General features: G+C 32.0%; 2 protein-coding genes across 2 annotated transcripts; one reads left to right on the forward strand and one right to left on the reverse strand.

The window, feature by feature from the left end:
* LOC104787683 (major pollen allergen Ole e 10-like) lies at positions 2,615 to 2,989 on the reverse strand. The gene has a single exon (XM_010513287.1). It carries the CDS (start codon positions 2,981 to 2,983, stop codon positions 2,648 to 2,650), a length of 336 nt encoding a protein of 111 aa, XP_010511589.1. The 5' UTR covers positions 2,984 to 2,989; the 3' UTR covers positions 2,615 to 2,647.
* LOC104787684 (protein NtpR-like) lies at positions 14,360 to 17,237 on the forward strand. The gene is made up of 5 exons (XM_010513288.1): positions 14,360 to 14,507; positions 14,619 to 14,932; positions 15,107 to 15,523; positions 15,679 to 15,888; positions 16,775 to 17,237. Exons 1-5 carry the CDS (start codon positions 14,408 to 14,410, stop codon positions 17,033 to 17,035), a joined length of 1,302 nt encoding a protein of 433 aa, XP_010511590.1. The 5' UTR covers positions 14,360 to 14,407; the 3' UTR covers positions 17,036 to 17,237.

Below are 20,214 nucleotides of genomic sequence, written 5' to 3' on the forward strand. Positions count from 1 at the left end.
TCATTTGACCTTTGATCTGGGTTCTAAAATTCTTATTTTGTGGGCTGCCCTCTGTTTATCATGCTTATTGAAGATGCTTGAGTTCGTCTCATGAAGTTGGACTGTGGTGAAAAACACGAAAGAGGCAATTTTAATTTCGAGGTGGCTATATTTTCTTATTGCACACATTTGGTAAAGATTAGTTTGAGTGGGGGAGGAGAAGACACCAAGTTACGATTTGTCTCTTTGTTTCTTTTATTTTATTTTTTTTTTTTTATGTTGATGGTGTTCAATTGTTCATGGTGGCTTTGGTTTAATATCTAGCTCTTTGATTGGTTTTCATTTTTCAGATCGTTTGATTTTGTTGTTGTTTATTCTATTCATTATCGACAATCTGGGTACTGTGTTAAGATGAAAATTTTACTTTATCTGAGGTGTGGGGCAGAAAAAAAAATTTCTGATGGGTTAGCATTCGGGTATCCACGGGTAGTCTTAGTATAATCAGGTTTTTTGCGGGTTTACCCATAATACCTAAAACCCGAACGGGTTTTTTAAATTTGGGTTATTTTTGGATGGGTTTTTTTTGGGTTGTCGATCGACACCAATGCGAGGACAGCGCGAGAACTCTAATGAGTGTCGGTCGACACCATGTGGAGGTGTTAGTCGACACAAACTAGGGTTTTCCGGGGATGTTGAGAAGGTGTCGGTCGATACAAGTTGGGTGTTGGGAGACACCAGGTGGCCAGTGTCGGTCGACATCCTCCTCAACAGGTGGGTAATGCTTTGCTCCCTTTGTGTATTACCTGGTTTGTTGTTTTTTGTTGAATTGTGGCATGTGGACATCTCAATTGCTTGTATGTATAGCCCAATAGATAGAAGGATTGTCTTTCTGAGTATTTGTGATAATACTCATGCATCTCAATTGTTGTTTGTGGTACAGGTAAATGCATAGTCTTATCATGAAATGAAGACAATGAAGAGGAGAATATTCTAGTGGCTCGTTGATGTGTTGTCTGGCTTCTATTAGGTTGCCAGTGTGGATCATTAGAATGATGTTAGGTTGGATTGATGGTTATTGATATTGGTTTATTTATTTATTGGTGGATTATTGCTGATTAATGTTTGGTATTTCCGGTGTCTGATTTTGATTGTTGTTAGTGAGTATGCAATCACTTGTTTAGAATTTAATTTATAAAAAAACGGGTTGGATGTTTCAATATATATATATAAGCGATAAAATTTCTTATGAAAGTAATTTATTTTATAAATCTTTACTCATTTATTGTAGTTTCTGGTGGAATTTAAGACTAGTTGACTATTGAAGTCAATAAAAATTATGGAATATTAATACTCTTTTTGTTCCAATATATGAGATTTTTCCAAGTTTCCACGTATAATTTATATTAATTAAAAATTCTAACTATTTTAATTCTGTAATATTTTTCTAATGGTTGAACTTTTATAAATGATCAAATATTTATCGTTTTAAAAATTTTGTGCTTTTAGCAAAAAGAGAAATATATAATGAAACAGATGAAGTAGTAGGGGGTGTATTCAACTTGACATTTTAGGTGATTTCTATAAAAGTTACAAATCCTATATTATTCAATCATATATGGATTTTAAAAAGTCTCATGAAATCTACTGTTATTGAACTGATGATTTAAAAATCTACTTTAAAATCCACTGTTATTAAAAACAGTTTGTGGATTTGGATTTTAATAAGTTTTAGGGATTCTGGAGGATTTGAGAGGATTTGTTTAGGTAAAAATAGAGAAATCCAAATCTCATAGTTTTAGGTGGGATTTGAGAGAATTTTACCATAAATCAAATCAACTTCCTTAAAATCTATCAAAATTCCAAATTTACTAAATCCCATAGAATCTTCCAAAACCATTGTTTCAATACATCCCCGGTAGTTTATCACAAATATATAATATTTGACAGTTTATAAACACTTAGAGGGGGGGGGATTATCAATTAGATCGATATCGAGCGGTTCATGTAAAATTTGATATGATTGCACCTCTTTTTCCACCACCTAATTAGTAATACACTAATCAAGTTTTAAATTTATTTTGTAACTGGAAAACTAAAAGAAAAGCTAATTTTTTGTTTTAATATTAGTAACCATATTTTGTAACTGGGGGGCGATTGTGTAATAATTTATAGGCATACTAGCTGTTATACTATCAATAATACTTTATTTTTATTTTGTATTTATTTAATATAAATATTATTTAGTCTTGGGAATTTAATAATTGTTCCTGAATAATTTAATTTATAAGATCTTGAGTTTCATTTTCTAAAATTAGGAAAAGGAAAGATTGTTTGACCAAATATATATATATATATATATATATAATATATATATATATATATATATATATATATATATATATAAATTGAGAAGTTACGTTAGATTTGTTTTCCTTACCAAAAATAATAATAGTTTAGTTTTGTTATTAAAACCACTAAATGTTGATGTTGCGCTTGAATACTTCGCTTTATGAGAGAATCGCAAGAAAGAGTTGAATAAAATTGGAGAAATACCTTACGGTTTTATAAATCTACATAAAATAATTGTGATTCCGCATAATTGTATTATTTGTAAGAAAAATTTGCAATTTAAAAATCAGTCATCAACGGATCAACCCATGTATTATTTCTATGAATACCTACAACGACCATAACTTGGATTAGCATTAATGATTTGACCAGTATGATTGAAATCACACGCCTCTTCAGTAGCCCCATGCAATTGGTAGTATTCATTCATCACAAATGATGCATGGCTAGTAAGAGTATTTGGTTCATAGCAAGGTCCACCAGGATTGATTTTTACACAATCAACTGTTCCTATGGTGCATGCCCAATCAATGTTGGCTTGTAGTTGTGCATCTGTCGCTGATGCGGCTGAGACACACCATGTCTTTGCCGAGATATGAAGGGGGTGGCATAGAATGAGAGATAAAAAGAAGATTATCGTCAATTGTGAAAACATTCTAGTGTTTGCTTGTAAATATTGTTAACTCAAATGATATTGCCACACACACATATATATAATATGATATAAAAATCTAAAAGTATTTTATTACTATAATATTATTATTTTATCTTTGACCAATTTATGGTAGTTTTTGGTGGAATTTATAACTAGTTGACTAATTTTATTATATAAAGTATGGTTTCAAAAATTACTAATACATAAGATCGCGACATGTGTATAAATCTTATTATATTGTAGATTATAAAATAATAAATTATTAAAATAATAATAAAATCTTATTATTATGTTGTAAAAGTTACTAATTCACAAGATCACAACATGTGTTAAAATCTTATTATATTGTAGATTATTAAAATAATAATAAAATATTATTATTATGTTGTAAATGATACAATTTTGTAATTCTAAAGAGAAAGAAATCGTCCAAACAAAAAAAATCCATGATTCAAAAACATAAAAGAAATCATACAAATAATTTTACAATAAAGATACACGTAGTTATCCTAAATAAAATCCTAAAATTATACGATAATTAAACCTATACAAAAACAATTTCGTTATATTGAATTTCTTGGCCTAATCTTAAAAGAAAAAAAAAACATAAATATAAAGATATGTATCTCTTGTATCTTTGTCATATATGTAGCTAGAGAGAGGAAAAGGTCATTCCAATGTATCAAACTCAATTAGAATTTTTAAACATGAGCACTATCGATGGAAACCAAAACTGTGAAAATAACGAAAAGTCAAGATCATACAAATTGCTTGGGATAGAAAAAATCTCACGCGATGCGTGGGCAAAATGAACAGAATAAAATATGTTTAGTTATTTTAAAATACATTCAGTAATAGTTAACATTAACATTGTAACTAAGATATATTAACTTTTTTTTGTCAACAACTTAAATAGATTAGCTCAAAAGATCCAATTGTTAGGAACACTATTTACATAAGTGATATGAAGCGGTAGGAACTAAGATATATTAACTATAAACTAAAAATCTAATAGAAGACAAAAAAAAACTAAAAATCTAATAGATTTTATGAATTATTATCTAGAACTAAATTTTTAAATTTAAAATTTATAAAATAGATCAAAAGAAACAAAGTACAATATTGATATACAAAATAAAGATTTTGAACAACATTTACTAATTTCAAAACATGAACAAAAAGTAGAAACGAAAGGTAAAAAATACAAAAGATCTTATGTCTCTTCTAAAAGTGAGAATGTTTCATGTACCTTAGACCTTCTTCATCTAGCCTTTTTACATATGCTCCAAATTTTTGCTCGGTTTCTTTGTCCACCGGTGCGTCAGGTGTGGGCATTATCTCAGGTACCGGTAGGACCACATTGTTTTCTGATGGAGTCTGTCTATGCTAATGTGGATCATTTCTTGGATCCCAAGAGCCCGGGGTACCATGTGTCGGCCTTCCCGTGGATTTTGTGGTATTTATCGAAAGCGCGTAATGTAAAAGTTTTTGAAAACATTACTGAGGGGCCAGAGGAGGTTATTCGGGTAGCCGAAGGTGAGGCATTGTCCTAGCAGCAGGCTCAGGAGGAGGGTAAAGATGCGGACTCCACAGTCCAGCTAACGGTAACCGAATCTCGGTTACGAGGGCCAGTCATTTCCCTTCCCATGTTCTTTTCAGGCTATTGTTGCTTCGTTGATGGCTCTTGGAAAGACGGAGATCCATTCGCAGGGGCCGGATGGTTTTGTACCCAGTTTCAGGATCCGACGCCAAGTATGGGAGCTACTAATTTTTTACGGAGTCTTTCCCCCTTACATGATGAAGTCGAAGCTTTCATTTGGGCTATGTGTTGCATGATCGGACATGATTACCGTAATGTGGCGTTCTACTCAGACTGCTCTGATTTAGTGAAGATGGTGTCTTCGCCACATGACTGGCCGGCGTTCTCGACATACCTCGACGATATCAAGATGGACAGGGAGGAATTTTCTTTTTTTTTTCCTTATCTTTTATTCCTAGAAATGCAAATGTAAAAGCGGATCTTTTGGTATGCCATGCGCGCACACCGCATAATGTTCTGTATGTAAACAATTTCCCTTCACATTGGCTTATCTGAGCTAATCTTTTGTTGATAAAAAAAAACCTACAAAAGTCACATAAAAGAGAAAAAAAATATTTTAATTAAATTAAAATTAATATAACTATATTTAAAAATTTATGTGAGCGGTAGAATATGATGTTTGATGAAAAATTGTCTTGCTATTTATAGAGAAATTTATGGTTGCGCGACTAAAAAGACGTCAATTTACTGTACGAGTTTGATATGCAATGACTATCAATAAGAGCCAAGGTCAAAACTTTAAAAGAGATTGGTTTTATATTTGCCAAGTCCAGTCTTTTGTCACAGAGAATTATATGTAGCCCTCACCAGAGTCACTACAACTACAGGACTTCATATTCTTAAAGGAGACACAAAACACTACGACAATAATGTTCTACAAAATATTGTCTACAAAAGAAGTTTTCAACAACATATGATTTTCAGAGACAATTTCGACTTTGTTCTATTACTTTATTTACCATGATATTGCTTTCAACTTTGCACTATTGTTGAAACTTTTTTAATCGGAAGGCAAATTTTCCATATTTTTAAAAACCAAAATATACTCCCACTTTCTCCTTTTTTAGTTTGGAATAGGTAAGATTAATATGTTGACCCAAAAAAATGGAACATAATATATGCATTTTATTTTTCTAATACTGTAATTTAAAATTTATTATAGTAGTTTTAGACTGTTTTATTTAATATATATCTTCATCTTTGAATTATTTGAGATTCATATATTACTGTGCTTATAGTTTTCTATTATTTCTTTGATTATATCAAATTAATTTTCTTCTTCTTTTTCAACCTTGATTGGTTGGTCATATACCTTTTTCTTTTTGTGCAAACATAATTGTTACCATTCGTTCAATCCCAAAAGAAGATAAAGAGGAAAAGGTTATCAACCTAATAGTTGGATAAAATAGGCTAATCAAACACAAGCTTACAATAAACATAGATAGATTAGAAAAACATAAATCATTGTTGATAGATGCATATGAGCTCTGAGACAGAGGCTACATCATGGTGTGTCAAAGAAAGTTCTACGAATACATTGGCAAATTTAACATTAGTTACTATCAAAAGATTTTTTGATGTTGGAAAAGGGTCTTTAGTTTCATGGGTTGTTGGAGCAAGCCACTCTGAGATAGCTAAAAGACCTGAACATGTTCTTTCCATAAAGGAGGAGGGCATAGCCGAGGTTCTCTCTACGGTGGAGGAGGTTGGACCCAAAGTTATTTCCCCAAGGAAATAAGGTGGGGGAGTTTGGACGCAAGGTTATCTCCCCATGAGAGGAAGATGGAGCTAAGGTTCTCTCCATGGTGGAGGAAGTTGGACGCAAAGTCTCCCCATAAAGAAGGAGGACAGAAGAGGTTGTCTCCATGGTTGGTCATGCACTATTGTGATGTAATTTATTTTTTATTCGAAATATTTTTTGAGCTAACAATTTTAGTGATTACAGAAACCAGACAAAAATGAAAATAAAAAGATATATAATAGTTGGCTTAGTTTGTTCATATGGACATTTTCTAGGTAGTGGTAAATAATACTTCATTTATAATATACAATATACCTAGATGTAAAAAATACACTTTTACTGGTAACATACACAAAAAATTTGTATATAGATATAAATCAGCGTATTATAGCAAAAACGAAATTTATAAATAATGTAAAATAAATTTTAATATATTTTTATTAAATTTAGTTTTAATTACAAACTTTAAACCTGACGGGTCCTTATTTTAATATATATTATCTATATTATCTTGATACAAATATTTTGGAAAACCCACTTATATACAATTTTGGGATGCGTTAGTAAACGAGTTTGCTCGGTTGAAGATTATCTTTGTTGCTCACATGATCCTAAACATTCATCTAGTTTCAGTGTTCTTACACAGAAGTCCAATATGTTGGACTATATTGGAGTTGGGCTGTATTATACTTGGACCTTGTTAGTCGGTTTAATAGATTGTATTAGGTTATATGAATATCACTTGTACGCAATTGTATATAAGGCGTGAGCCGTCGAACATAATACACAAGAAAACCTTTTACAACTACTAAAGCTTCTTGACACAATACACATCTACATGCAACAAAGAATCTAACTATAGCGATATAAATGAATCTAAGCATACATCTTTCCTAACAACCAACATGTCTACCTTCTTCTCATACATTCATATACATTGTGCAACACTCAACTCGTCGGTTACATGTCATTGCCTTAGGGTCCGTCGATCCAACTTCGCATAACATGCAATTATCATCTCAAAAATCTCGACAACCTGCTTTAGCATTTAACAACCTAAGCATCACCCAAGCTAAGCTATCTACACCCAACCTTAGCATTTTGTTACACTTAATTAGTTCTAGAAGTATGCAAAAAATCCACATATCACATCTTTGACTTCTGGTTTGGAGTGTCTGTCATTGCATGAACCTCATCAAGAGGCGGCTTCAAAATCTTCTCAGTATTAGGAACACTTTCTTCTCAAGAAACTAATAAACCATTTTGAAGCTCTCCTTGCATATCTAAGTTACAGAAAAAACTAAGATTTCAGAGATACAGGGTTTTAGGAACTTAGGTTACATAAAAAAATATTCAACAAATTTCAGCCAGGTTCAGCCACAAAAATATCATTTATATTAGTAATAATTTTTGTATTATTTAATAGTATAGGATTTAATTAGACTATTAGATATTTTTTTAGAATTTTTTCTGTTTCTATTTATTCTTAATTATTTGGGGATATTTTCTATTAATTTTTTTTTGGTTATTTTGCTAGTTTTTGTCTAATCACAAAAAATCCAGCTATATTCAGCAGTTGTCGTTTAGAAATGTAATAATTTAGCTAGATTCAGCAAGATTCTTCGGTTACCATTTAGATCCCTAGATTGTGCATATTTTCTCACATTCTAGGAAACTTTGATCTCTCTCTTCTCACACAAATGCACATGACGAGACAATGAAGAGGCACCAGATGGTGGCAGGTCTGAAACGATGGCGGATCTCGGCTTGGCGAAGACTTGGATCGCACATACGAGCTAGAGCTCGTGGGATCGGAGGCTATTCGGCTTGGAAACTGCACACGAGTGAGCTCGGTGAATGGCGCACCAGCAACGAGCAACGACTGCGAGTGAGATCGGTGAGGCTAGGACTTCTCTCTCTCGGCCAAACTCTCTCTCTCTCTCTAGAAATATAGGGCGCTAGATCTCTACTTATAGGGATACTCTAGGGTTTCCAACATGCTAGCCAAAACAAATGAGCCCTATTTGCCAAGTTTATGCTGGGATGACTTATCATACCGTGAAACATTCTAAGAGTTTGGGCACAAAGCTGTATTCATGTTAATATAACGACTATGTGCTTGAAAACTTGGGTGTATTTGAGAATCACAAAAAGTGAAAATATAATGGGAAATTCGTCAAGATAAAAACATTTAATATGACTTGAACTGAATGAAAAATAACTTGAGTTTTATTAACCTTACAAAACATATTAGTTAAAATACAGCTGATTCTCCATAATTGTATTATTTGTAAGAAGATACAAAATCATTTATCAAAACATTCTACGTAAACACACAACCTCCATAACTTGGATTAGTACTAACGATTCGACCAGTATGGCTGAAATCACACGCCTCTTCAGTACCTCCTTGGTTTTGGTAGTAATCATTCATCACAAATGATGAATGGTTAGCAAAAGTATTTGGTTCATAGCAAGGACCACCAGGTCTGATTATTACACAAGAAACTTTCCCTGCGCTACATGCCCAATCGATATTAGCTTTTAGTTGTGCATCTGTCGCCGATGGATCTGACACACACCATGTCTTTGCTGGGACACGAAGAGGGTAAATTAAAAGGAAAGATAATGGAAGACTATTAGACTACTGTCAACAGCGTAAATATATATAATCTATAAATATATCTTAGGAAAGATAAAAGGAAGACTATTAGACTACTGTTTAAATTTGTTTGTAAATGATAATTAACTCAAATGATATTGCAATATATATCATCTATAAATATATCTTATGAAAGTAATTTATTTCCATAATATTTAATTATATTTTACAAATCTTTGACCAGTTTATGCTAGTTTGAGGTGGAAAAATTAACACTGGCTGACTAGTGAGGGTCAATAAAAATTATGGAATGTTAATAGTTAACATATAATATATGTAATGGGTATAAAAGTAATTGTATATGAGGAGAGAGAATACACTATGAGTCATATGGTAGTTTCTTAATTACTTTTGATTTTTGTGGTATCTAGTGCATATTCCCTATAATAAACTAGAAAGTACATGTGCTATAGCACGGGTTAAATTTTATTTTATACAAAATTTTGTATATTTTATATTTGAAAATAAAATTTTGTATATTTTGTATAAATAATATGATAATTTATTTGTTTCATAAAAATAGAATCATATAAAGATGAGCAGTGAATTCTAATGATAAGTAACAAATTAATATGGTATGATAGATATCAAAAAATTTTATATGATGAATAATTTAAGTCAATCGATCGATAATCAATTGAAAAGATTTTAGTTTAATATCAATCGATAATCAAGTCAACCCGTAAAATGATGAATATACAAATGATACATAACTTAAACATGTCTAAATTATTAATATCTTAATTTTATAACCAACTAATGAACCGTATATTTATTATATAGTATTCTAGATTGGTGGGGGAGAATTATAACATCCGCGAACCGAAATCCCGGTTTAGAGGATTGCATCGGTCGATGCGGATAGTGCATCGGTCGATGTAGGTTTAGTTTTCTGCGTTTTGACTTAAGTTAAATGCTGCGTTTTGGGTTAGGAAACCCTTAAGTCGTGTTTTTGTCTCATTCGACAGTTTTGGCCAATTTTGAGAGAAAACAAAAGAGAGAAAACAAAATAGAGAAAAGTTCCCTGAGTGTTCTTGAGTGTTCTTGGTGATTTCTGGAGATTTGAGGCTGTTCCTGTAGAGATCTGTAGCTGAGATCGTTGTAGGAGCTTCCTAGGAGTGTTTTTTTTGCTTGTTTAAGGTTCAGAATCTTTTTGGCAAAGGTAAGTGCATGACCATGGCTTATCTAAGCTAGAGATCTCTCTGATTTGCTTGTTATGTGTTGTTAGGCTTGTTAGATTGTTATTTAGGACGTTAGGAAGCTTCTTGTGGCTTGGGATCGAGTTTTGTGATTGTAGGAACGAAGATCCAGCGAGAAACTTTGGGGAAAACATGATGCTCGGCATTGCATCGGTCGATGCACTTTGTGTGTCGGTCGATGCAAGTGCGAGGACAGCGCGTAAAACTTAGGGTTTTGGTGTTATGTCGAGCATGCATCGGTCGATGCAGTGCGAGTGTCGATCGATGCAAGTGCATCTACCATCGGTCGATGCAACCTTGTGTCGGTCGATGCATGTTGGTGTCGGTCGATGCAGAGTCCTGGTTTGTTATTGTTGAATGTTGATTGTTGTTTGATGGTTAGAGATGTCTCTATTGCTTGTGTGTATAGCCCAGTAGATGGGAGGATTGCATTACTGAGTGTTTATAAAATACTCATGCATTGCAATTTATGTTTGTGATGCAGCTAAAGGTAAAGTGTGATCGTGGAATCAAGGCAATGAAGAGGAGGATGTTCTAGTTGTTCGCTTGGTTGTCTAGCTTCTGTTAGGTTGCTAGAGTGGAGTTCTAGAATGTTGTTTAGGATTGTTGGTTCTCTGGTTTATGTTGTTTGGATCATTAGTTTATGATTTGGAATTAGTGTTGGTTATTGAATTATTATTGGTTATCTATTGGATATTGATATTGGTTATTTCCGCTGTTGATTGTGATTGTGGTTAGGTGGCTAGCTGTAGTTTATTTATTATATTATATTTAAATATTTATTATTTATTATTTAAAAAAAAAAAGTTGGGTCCTTTCATTGTTGAGACGTGCAGATGCTACTGTAGAAGAGGAACGAGTGGTGGAGACGTACCACTGTCTAGAGCCGCCGCAGTGCCACCATGCGCAATAGAGGGTGAAGGCGTATCATAAGAAGGTGTCAAAGGCAGTGGTTGCGAGGTTGCACAACGGCTATTCTGGACCGAGTTTGTGTTATGAGAACTGGAGGAGCCCGACTGTGAGAACCAGTGGGAGCAGGTACACCTTGATCCGACAGGAATCTTGTGTAATCATTGCCTCCAAACATCTATAAGAAAAGTAAATCAAAAGTAAATCAAATCATAATTCAAAACAAAACAAATTGAAACGGAGAAGAAGAAGAAGTCATAACAATAATAAATCAAAACAAATCAAATCTAAAAATTTAAAGAACAAGGAGATTGAAACAGAGAAGAAGAAGAAGAAATCATAACAAAAAAATAAATAGAAACAAACCTTTCAGATCTATGGTTTGATTCGACGAAAATCGGATGAGAGACGAACATGATTTTCGATTGACGAAGGAAATCGAGAGACGAGATTAGGGTTTTCGATTGAAGAAGGAAATCGAGAGACGAGAGAAACGGAGAAGAAAAGATCGGAAGAAGAAAATTAGGGTTTGGTTTTGACGGAAGAAGAAGATTAGGGTTTGGAATTTTTTAATTAGTTTAGCCTAAGAATCAATGCAATTTTCACTTCAGTTATTATCAGTTTTAATTGTCATCATTCTAGATGCCAATGATAACTTAGAATGCCATTCTATAAATCCATCGTAGATAGGTTGATTTGCAGCATCTAACATAGCATAAAAATGTTGTGCATATATGTTGGGTTCTTCCATATTACTCTCAAGAAATGTAGCAATAGTTTCTTGAAATGCATCATTAACCATATCATGAAATCAATTTTCCTCATTATACCCATAAAAACCAAATTGATCAGATTCTTGATGCCCATAATTACTAGGTTGGTCAACATCATAATTCATACTACTACTTCCAGCGTTACTGCTAGAACCATCTCCATAATGTAACCATACATAGTAATTCGGCATAAATCCTCTATTATAAAGATGCTTTTCATTAGATTAAATTCCAAATAACTATCGTTTAAGCACTTACGATATGGACAAAATATTGTACCGTTTTCACGAGCAAAGTCTTGGTTTGTCGCCTGGTACATAAAACCATGCAACCAATCACAAAACTCTTTTGTCACATCACCAGTCTCCGGATATCTATGATTGTACATCTCCCCGCCTCCAAATATTATTATGAAATTTAAAAAAATTTAGGCTTTTTTGTAGCTTTTTTTTCTTTCACAATATTTTTTTTGGTAGCAATAGTGTTTTTGTTGCAAGTATTTTATGTTGTGGTTTCCATGTCTCATGAACTTGCTATTTATAGGCTTACTAAAAATAATTGATATGAATTTGCTAGGGGAAATTTGCAAAGAATTTGGGAGTGATATTTTTTAAATATATTTTTTGCTACAAATTTGCGAGGCGATTCGATTTTTTCTGACATAACAGTTACACTCGGGTAAAACGCACTTTTCGACATCTACGTCCCTCGTAACTTCCTCGCAAATTTGCTATGGAAGGCGTTGATATGCTCAAATTTACCCTAGAGCTACTCTCTCAAATTAAGAGATCACTGCAGTAATTAGGGGTCGAATTCCACAAGGACTCAAGACTACACAATAAATTATAGAGTTTTTTAATTATGCTAAACAGATTAGTTTGAATTGAAATAACAATGCAAAATATTTAAGTTGTGAAAATTCAATGGATTAAAAAGCTAGGTCTAGGGAATTTCTCAGGAAATTACAAATTATTAAATCAATAAATAAATTAGGATTCAAGCAATTAAGAACAGATCTAGAACTCTAAACACTTCTTTAAAATAAATCAGTTCTCACTGCAAATATTGTCTAGATTAAAAACCAGAAAATTCAAATCTCTTTGTAAAATTGTAGGTTAAAAATCAGCTTTAAAAACAGGTTTAGATTGTTCACAAAATCTAAATCAAATCTCTTTGCAGAAAGTAATTTTGCTCATCAAAAGTTTTTATCAGGTAAATCAATTATATTCTCATATCAATCAATAATCCTAAAATTTAAATCCAGATGACTAATCAAATATCTAGCATTAAGAAAAACCTATGGTGAAGATCTAGAAAGATATTGAATCCTAAATAAACAGATCTAATAATTCATAAAAACCCTATGAAAAACCTTGAACCTAACAAGCAAACTACTCAGACATATTCAATGAAGAACAAAACATAATTCTGAATAATAAGCAATAGAGATTAAAAGAGTAAAAGGGAGTTCAATAATTCTTCTCTACAAAGCAGATCTCTCTCTCTCCAAAGCTCTCAAAATCTCACAGGGTTGCAGAAAAATAATAATTGCTAGAAAACAACTTAATGGTTTGTAAATGGTTTGTAAAACCTAAAAATACTATTTATATGTCCTAAAACACGTCAGGGACTAATCTTGCAATTATGGAAAACTTTGGGGCAGATTTGTAAAACTTCCAAATTGGCTTCTCCCGTCGGTTAAACTGGGTGTCGACCGACACCAAGAGTGGTGTCGATCGACACCATCTCCTCTGATCGAATCCAATTCCTCCGGATTATTGCTCCAAACTGTTCCAAATTGCTCCACTTTGCTCCATCCATGCTGAAATCCTAGAAAACCTGCAAAGACTCCAAAACATCCTAGAAACACATCAAAAGACTCTAAAAGACTCCTTATATCATGGTTAAAAACCACAAAAACCATGATATATCAGGCGTTATCGCTAATGCGTCGCAAATTTGCGAGAAAATATTCCGTCGTAAAATTGGCGAGGGAATTGTAAGTATCCTGTTCTCTATAGTAAGTTACTTGCAAATCCGTCGCAAATTTGCGAGAGCATATTGTCATTGTAGCTTTCCGTTGCAAAAAGCGTGTTTTCTTATAGTGGATTTAGTAAAATATAAATGTGCTAACTATTAGTAAAGCATGTCTATTATTTTATACTAACTTGTTAAAAAAAATTCGAAGTATTAAAAAAAACGAAAGGAAAAGAAAAAAAAATTAGTAGAAAAAAGTTAGATAACCATTGGACACCTTGAAAATGATAATTGACCTTTGTATGCCTTGAATTAAACGTGCGACGAGTTTTCATAATCAATTCAATTTACATCAACATAAACAGTAAACAGTAGAAGGTGAAGAGAGCCCAAAATCGTTGAACAAAGAAAGTCAAGAGAAAAAAAGAGAGCATGATCGTTCCTCCTCCTCCCAGCCTATAAATTCACCCTCCATTTTTTCTCATCCTCTCTCAACTCATAAGTCATAACCTAAACACCACTCGAGCTTCTGCGTCTAAGGTCATATATAGCTCACATAGAAAATGGAGAATCCAAGCGTTAATGATCTATCTCAGATCCTCCCTCGCGTCCTTGTCGTCTCTAGACGCACCCTTCGCAAGAACAAGTTCGTCGATTTCGTTGGTAATATATAGTCCTTTTGATGGATATCCTTCAAATGTTCTACGTTTTGTTGTTCCATTTTCCCTTAGACGTTTTGAAAGTTTATGTTTGCTTTTTTTTTTTTCCGTTTAGGTGAGTACCATCTTGATCTTATTGTGGAGTACGGTGCTGTACCGGTGATTGTCCCACGAGTGTCTGGTGTTCACAAGTTGTTAGAGAGCTTCAAACCAATCCATGGAGTTCTACTCTGTGAAGGAGAAGACATCGACCCTTCTCTATATGAGTCCGAATTATCTTCCCTATCACCTCAAGAACTCGACGAGATTAGAAAAACACACGCAAGTGATACAGCTATCGACAAGGAAAAAGACTCTATTGAGTTTGCCCTAGCAAAGCTCTGCCTAGAACAGAACATTCCTTACTTAGGAATTTGTAGAGGATCACAGGTATTGTATCCTTGTCTAAAAAGGAGCATAACATTTTAGTTTTAATAATCATAATAAAATAAAATGTACAACTAATTTTTCTTGCCACTTAGAATGGTAGAAGACAATATATATATCAATCAATGGATAAGACCACCACGGTTGTTTAACTATTCTAATGAAACTTGCATGCAGGTCTTGAATGTTTCTTGTGGTGGGAGTCTTTATCAAGACCTTGAGACAGAGGTCACAAATTACGTCTCTGATGAAAACAAAAGAAACCACATCGATTATGATGACTATGATGGTTATAGACATGAGGTGAAGATAGTAAAAAACACTCCTTTGCATAAATGGTTTAAAGATTCCTTAGATGAAGAAAAGATGGAGATCTTGGTCAACAGTTATCACCACCAAGGAGTTAAGAGATTGGCGAAAAGGTTCGTGCCAATGGCTTTTGCTCCTGATGGATTGATTGAAGGGTTTTATGATCCTGATATGTATAATCCTGATGAGGGAAAGTTCCTAGTGGGTTTACAGTTCCATCCAGAGAGGATGAGAAAGAACGGTCTCGAAGAATTTGATTTTCCTGGTTGTTCTGTTGCTTATCAGGTTCGTGATTATGTTTTTTTTTTTTCTTTTCCAATAACATCTATTATGCGGGTTTAAATTCAGATTGTGACACTTCAACAATTACAGGTACAAAACCCCTAAACTAAATAACCTGATCATTGAGTTCATGTTCTTTTGTGGTTGGTTATTGACAGGAATTTGCAAAGGCAGTTATTGCATGTCAAAAGAAGCTGAATAGCACATTGTCCGTTCCTAAGAAATTGGAACTCAATCCAGAAATGGAGAACAAAAGAAAGATACTTGTCAGGAGCTTCTCGCTTGCTAGGTCTATGTACACCAGATCTTATTCGTTGAATAACCAACCCATAGAATCAGAACTTAAAGTTGGGGCTGAGTTTCTTGAGGTACATTACACCAAATCGTTCTGTGTTACTGTTAATTAAACATTATTATCTTGATCCATTTTATTGCAAGGGATGAGAAAGAGGTTAGGAATGTTATTTGGCCTTTCGTATATGGAAGGGCTAAATGTAAAAGCTCTATAAATTAATAATGTTGAGACCATGAAAATGTATTAATTTATAAAGGTTTTAATTTATCGATAATTAGTAATTATTAATTTACAGAAAGATTTTCCTAATTTGGTAGAAAAAAGAACCAAAAAAAAAAAATTAATTGTTATAACTAATATTTTTGTAGAATCAATTACAAAGAAAATAACAATTCTCATATTTTGAAGAGAACAGTCAAAGTTTCTGATATAGTACAAATATTAGAAATGAATTCTAACAAAAATTAATGTGTATATATACATATATTTTGATAATTCTATATAATTTTTAATTTATATTATTGATGGGACCATATTATTTATAAAGGATTTTCAAAAAAAAATTATTTTATTGTTATCGAATTGTATCCAAAATTGCATTGGCCAAATTTGGGACGGAGAATTATATTAATTTATAGAAATTATTAATTTACCGAGTATTAATTTATAAAAATTTTATTGTATTATAATATTGTCGGCACGGGTTAATAATTTGGGGTTCACTTGTTTAATTTTTAATTGGTGTCTTTCTGATTGAAAAAAAAAGCAAAAAAAAAGTATTTATTGCTCTGTGATTCTTTTATTTAACTAAATACACTTTTCCTATACATAATTAGTATTCATTTTTTTGTTTTTTTGAATAAGTAAGAGGTCCAGCTATGCGACTTCCAAAGTCATTGTAAATGTGAATTTGATGACCAAGGCTTAACACATGTTTTTGTTTCATTCGATGTGGACAGTCAAATACGGCTCTAAGTGTGAAACAAGAGATGAGGCTGAAGGAGATGGGAGCGACAATGAGGAACGGTGGATCATTTACGGAAAAGCTTAGGCTTGATGAGGAGAAGCAGAGGAAAGCGATGAACATAATGAAGAAGATGAACGTTGAGAGACTCTCTGAGCTCATCACTTTCTATCAACTGATGGGTAAGATCTCTAGTGAGGTGTTGGAGAGAAAACTTCATGCCTCAGTCAATGAACACAACCTCACTTCTCAATGACATCAGCTAAAAAACTATAATGATGTATTGATTAATGGCATTAATTTAATGCTTAAGTTTGGCTTTTAAAAATTTTTTTTTGTGTGTTTTAAGTTACTTTTGTGCTTTGGAAACGTATTACATGACTTACTTTCAATAAGCATACGACTTGCAACGAAAGAACCTTGTAAATTTGTAATGTTTGGCTTTTTTAGCCAATAAATAAAAGACTATATGTAGTAGATAGCACAATTTTAAAAAGAAATTAAGGAACTATCATTTGACCAAATAGTACCCAAAATATACAGTATAATTGTCTTCATCTTCTCCATAATACTCTTTTTTTGTTTTTAGTTCAAAGATATAACAACTTCCATATTTGTTCATCTTCATCCCTTACTTTTTTTCTTCTCTCTTTTTAACCATTAACTACAGTCATGAAGACCAACACCACCATCACTTCCTCTCTTTTCATTCTTCAACTGCTCTTGATTCTCCACCTTCTTTACCTCTTCTATGTCATCAACAATAGTGTCATCCTAACTCTCTACATACTTATGTGTGCATTCTCCCTTTAATAGTCAAAGATCTTCATTTTTATTTCACTGAATTTCAAATTTTCTTGGAATCTCCGTTGTCTTTTGTTTTTATAACATGCATTTTTTTTTGTATTACACGTTATTTATTAAGATCACATGTAATGCTGATACATCTTTTGTTTTTGTTTGAGGGCAATTTTGATTTTTCACATCATTGAAAAATGGTAGTTTCCAAAATTTTGTGATTCAGTGGTATTTTCTCAATTCTTTTTGAGTCTAGTGGTAGTTACTAATATTACTCTAAATAAAAAGGTCAATTCCGAACAGAAATGCCAAACACGATTACACAAACAAAATTGTTTTGTAATATATATGTAAGTTTCTTTTTTCACGTACATAATGTAACAGTGTTCAGTGGGACGGGGACCAAAGAAAGATGGCGATTGATGTGATAAAGTGGTAATGGGAAACGCATGATTCATAAAATGATTAACAAAATTGTATTCATATTATATAAATATCGTGGCATATAGGCAGATTTTTGTATTCGTAATATCTCGTAAATATCAATAATGTAGACAAAACGTTCTGATTAAATTAATGTCGCACAACAACTACAGAGGAAAAACACATTTCATCTATAAAACACTTTTGAAACACAAATGGAATCTCGTGGTTTTGCTTGTTTATAATTTAATGAAGTCAGTTGTGTCATGTGTGTATAAAACTATTGAAATGAACATGATATATATATATATATATATACATATATATATATATTCAGAAACTAAAACTTTACAGAAAGTTTTGGATATTTTTATGTCAAAGTTATAAAGTATACTACAACTAGAAGTCATTCCGTGCTACGCACGGATTTAGCTTATATTGTTTTTGAATTTTAGTAATTTAGATATTATAGTTCTTTTATTTGTTTACTCAGCAATTGTTATTTTAATGATTTTTAAAATATACTGATCATTTCAATATTTTTTGGGTTCTTTTGTTTAGTGTTACTTAAATTTTCCTTTTATATGTAGTATTAGAGTATTTCAACATGTAGAGAAATTTTTGGTTACATAGTAGTGTGTTTATGGTTTTTTCTCTCTTTAGACTTTCAAGACATATTTAAATACTAAACCATATCTCTTCAAAATTATACCCCAAAATTATATTTAAATAATATGAGAAGGTTTTTCTCAACTTCTTCTAATAACATGACACCTGGCTTCTTATATATCTGACACATGTCTTCATTTTCAATTTAATTCAAAACATTGGGTTAAAGAAACTTAAATAGATCCATCTCAATTCCCTAGCCAACAAGATATAAACTCATTTCAATTTTAATTCAAAACTATGGAGCAAAGAAACCAAAGAAACAAAAAAAATAGGCCTGTTCCCTAGCCAACATGACTAATTAAAAAAGTTAAATATATTTTCTTTCTTTTCCATGCCTCTCTGCTTCTACGAACTTGGCATCATTTCGAAGCATCAACTACATAATCTGACAATGTATTAATGCTTTACTTATGGTTGGTTGTCCCTCATTTCTTACATCATCATCAATTCTATCATCTGCTTTATTCCTCTTTGATGACCTAATTGGTTAAAAATCACATTATTTATTATATAGAAGTACTCAGATTTATCTTTCTCTACCAAATCTTTAATTAATTTTGGTTTTTTTAATTTAGTATTATTTCATAGCAAAAATCTCTATAGTTTACTTTTGTTAAAGAAAAATTAATCTATTAATCTATTTTGTTTTTACGATTCATAAAATTTTCACTTATTTTTTGATCGCAACTGGAACTTTATTACTTCACTATTTTTATCGGTTTCACATGTCAATATTTACTATATATTAAACTATAATAAAGTAGAGTTGTGAGAAATTGTCATTTGGTACTCCTGTATTTTTTTTAACATGTGTCATTTTTTTCAATTTTAATGAAATAAAAAGACACATTATTGCTAATCTAAAACTAAATTGTCTACACACATTTTTTTAATTTGGGACATTTTATTTGTTCAGTTTCTTTAGATTTACATTTACTTCTCTCAATCAATTACCTTTATGACATTATGGGTGGACATTTTCTTTTGTTCAAACTGTTCATGTTGAAATAATGCATATGACCAAATTAATTACAATTAATATGCTTTATAACTGTATTTATTGCCATGAATGTGACTACTCAGAATAATGTGTCAGTGAAATTCCTTTTCCCATCATTTCCCATGGTATTTTTTAAAAAATATTATTTCTTATGAAGTTTTTTTAAAAAAACATGATGTCTTGCAGTATGATGATTAACATATTAATTTCTCTAGGACTATTTGAAGAAATCGTTTATAAAGCCATGTCAATGTTTATAAATCGTTTATGGTTTTTTCTCTCTTTAGACTTTCAAGACATATTAAGCATTCTCTATCTTTTTATTTTCTTTCTTGCGTTTGCACAAATTATATTACCACTGACATCTACAAAAACATGAAAATTTTGGAAAATAACTTACATGAATACAATCTAAATATGAAATTTAGGTAAACAACAATGAACTTAATAAATATATTTTACCAGCTAATTTTTGGTGAGGTAAAAAATGCAATCACATCCCTCAATATAATTTATTCTTTATACATTCTAATACAAATTAA

This window comes from Camelina sativa, chromosome 5 (assembly GCF_000633955.1).
Source record: "Camelina sativa cultivar DH55 chromosome 5, Cs, whole genome shotgun sequence".
In the NCBI taxonomy this organism is placed as follows: domain Eukaryota; kingdom Viridiplantae; phylum Streptophyta; class Magnoliopsida; order Brassicales; family Brassicaceae; genus Camelina; species Camelina sativa.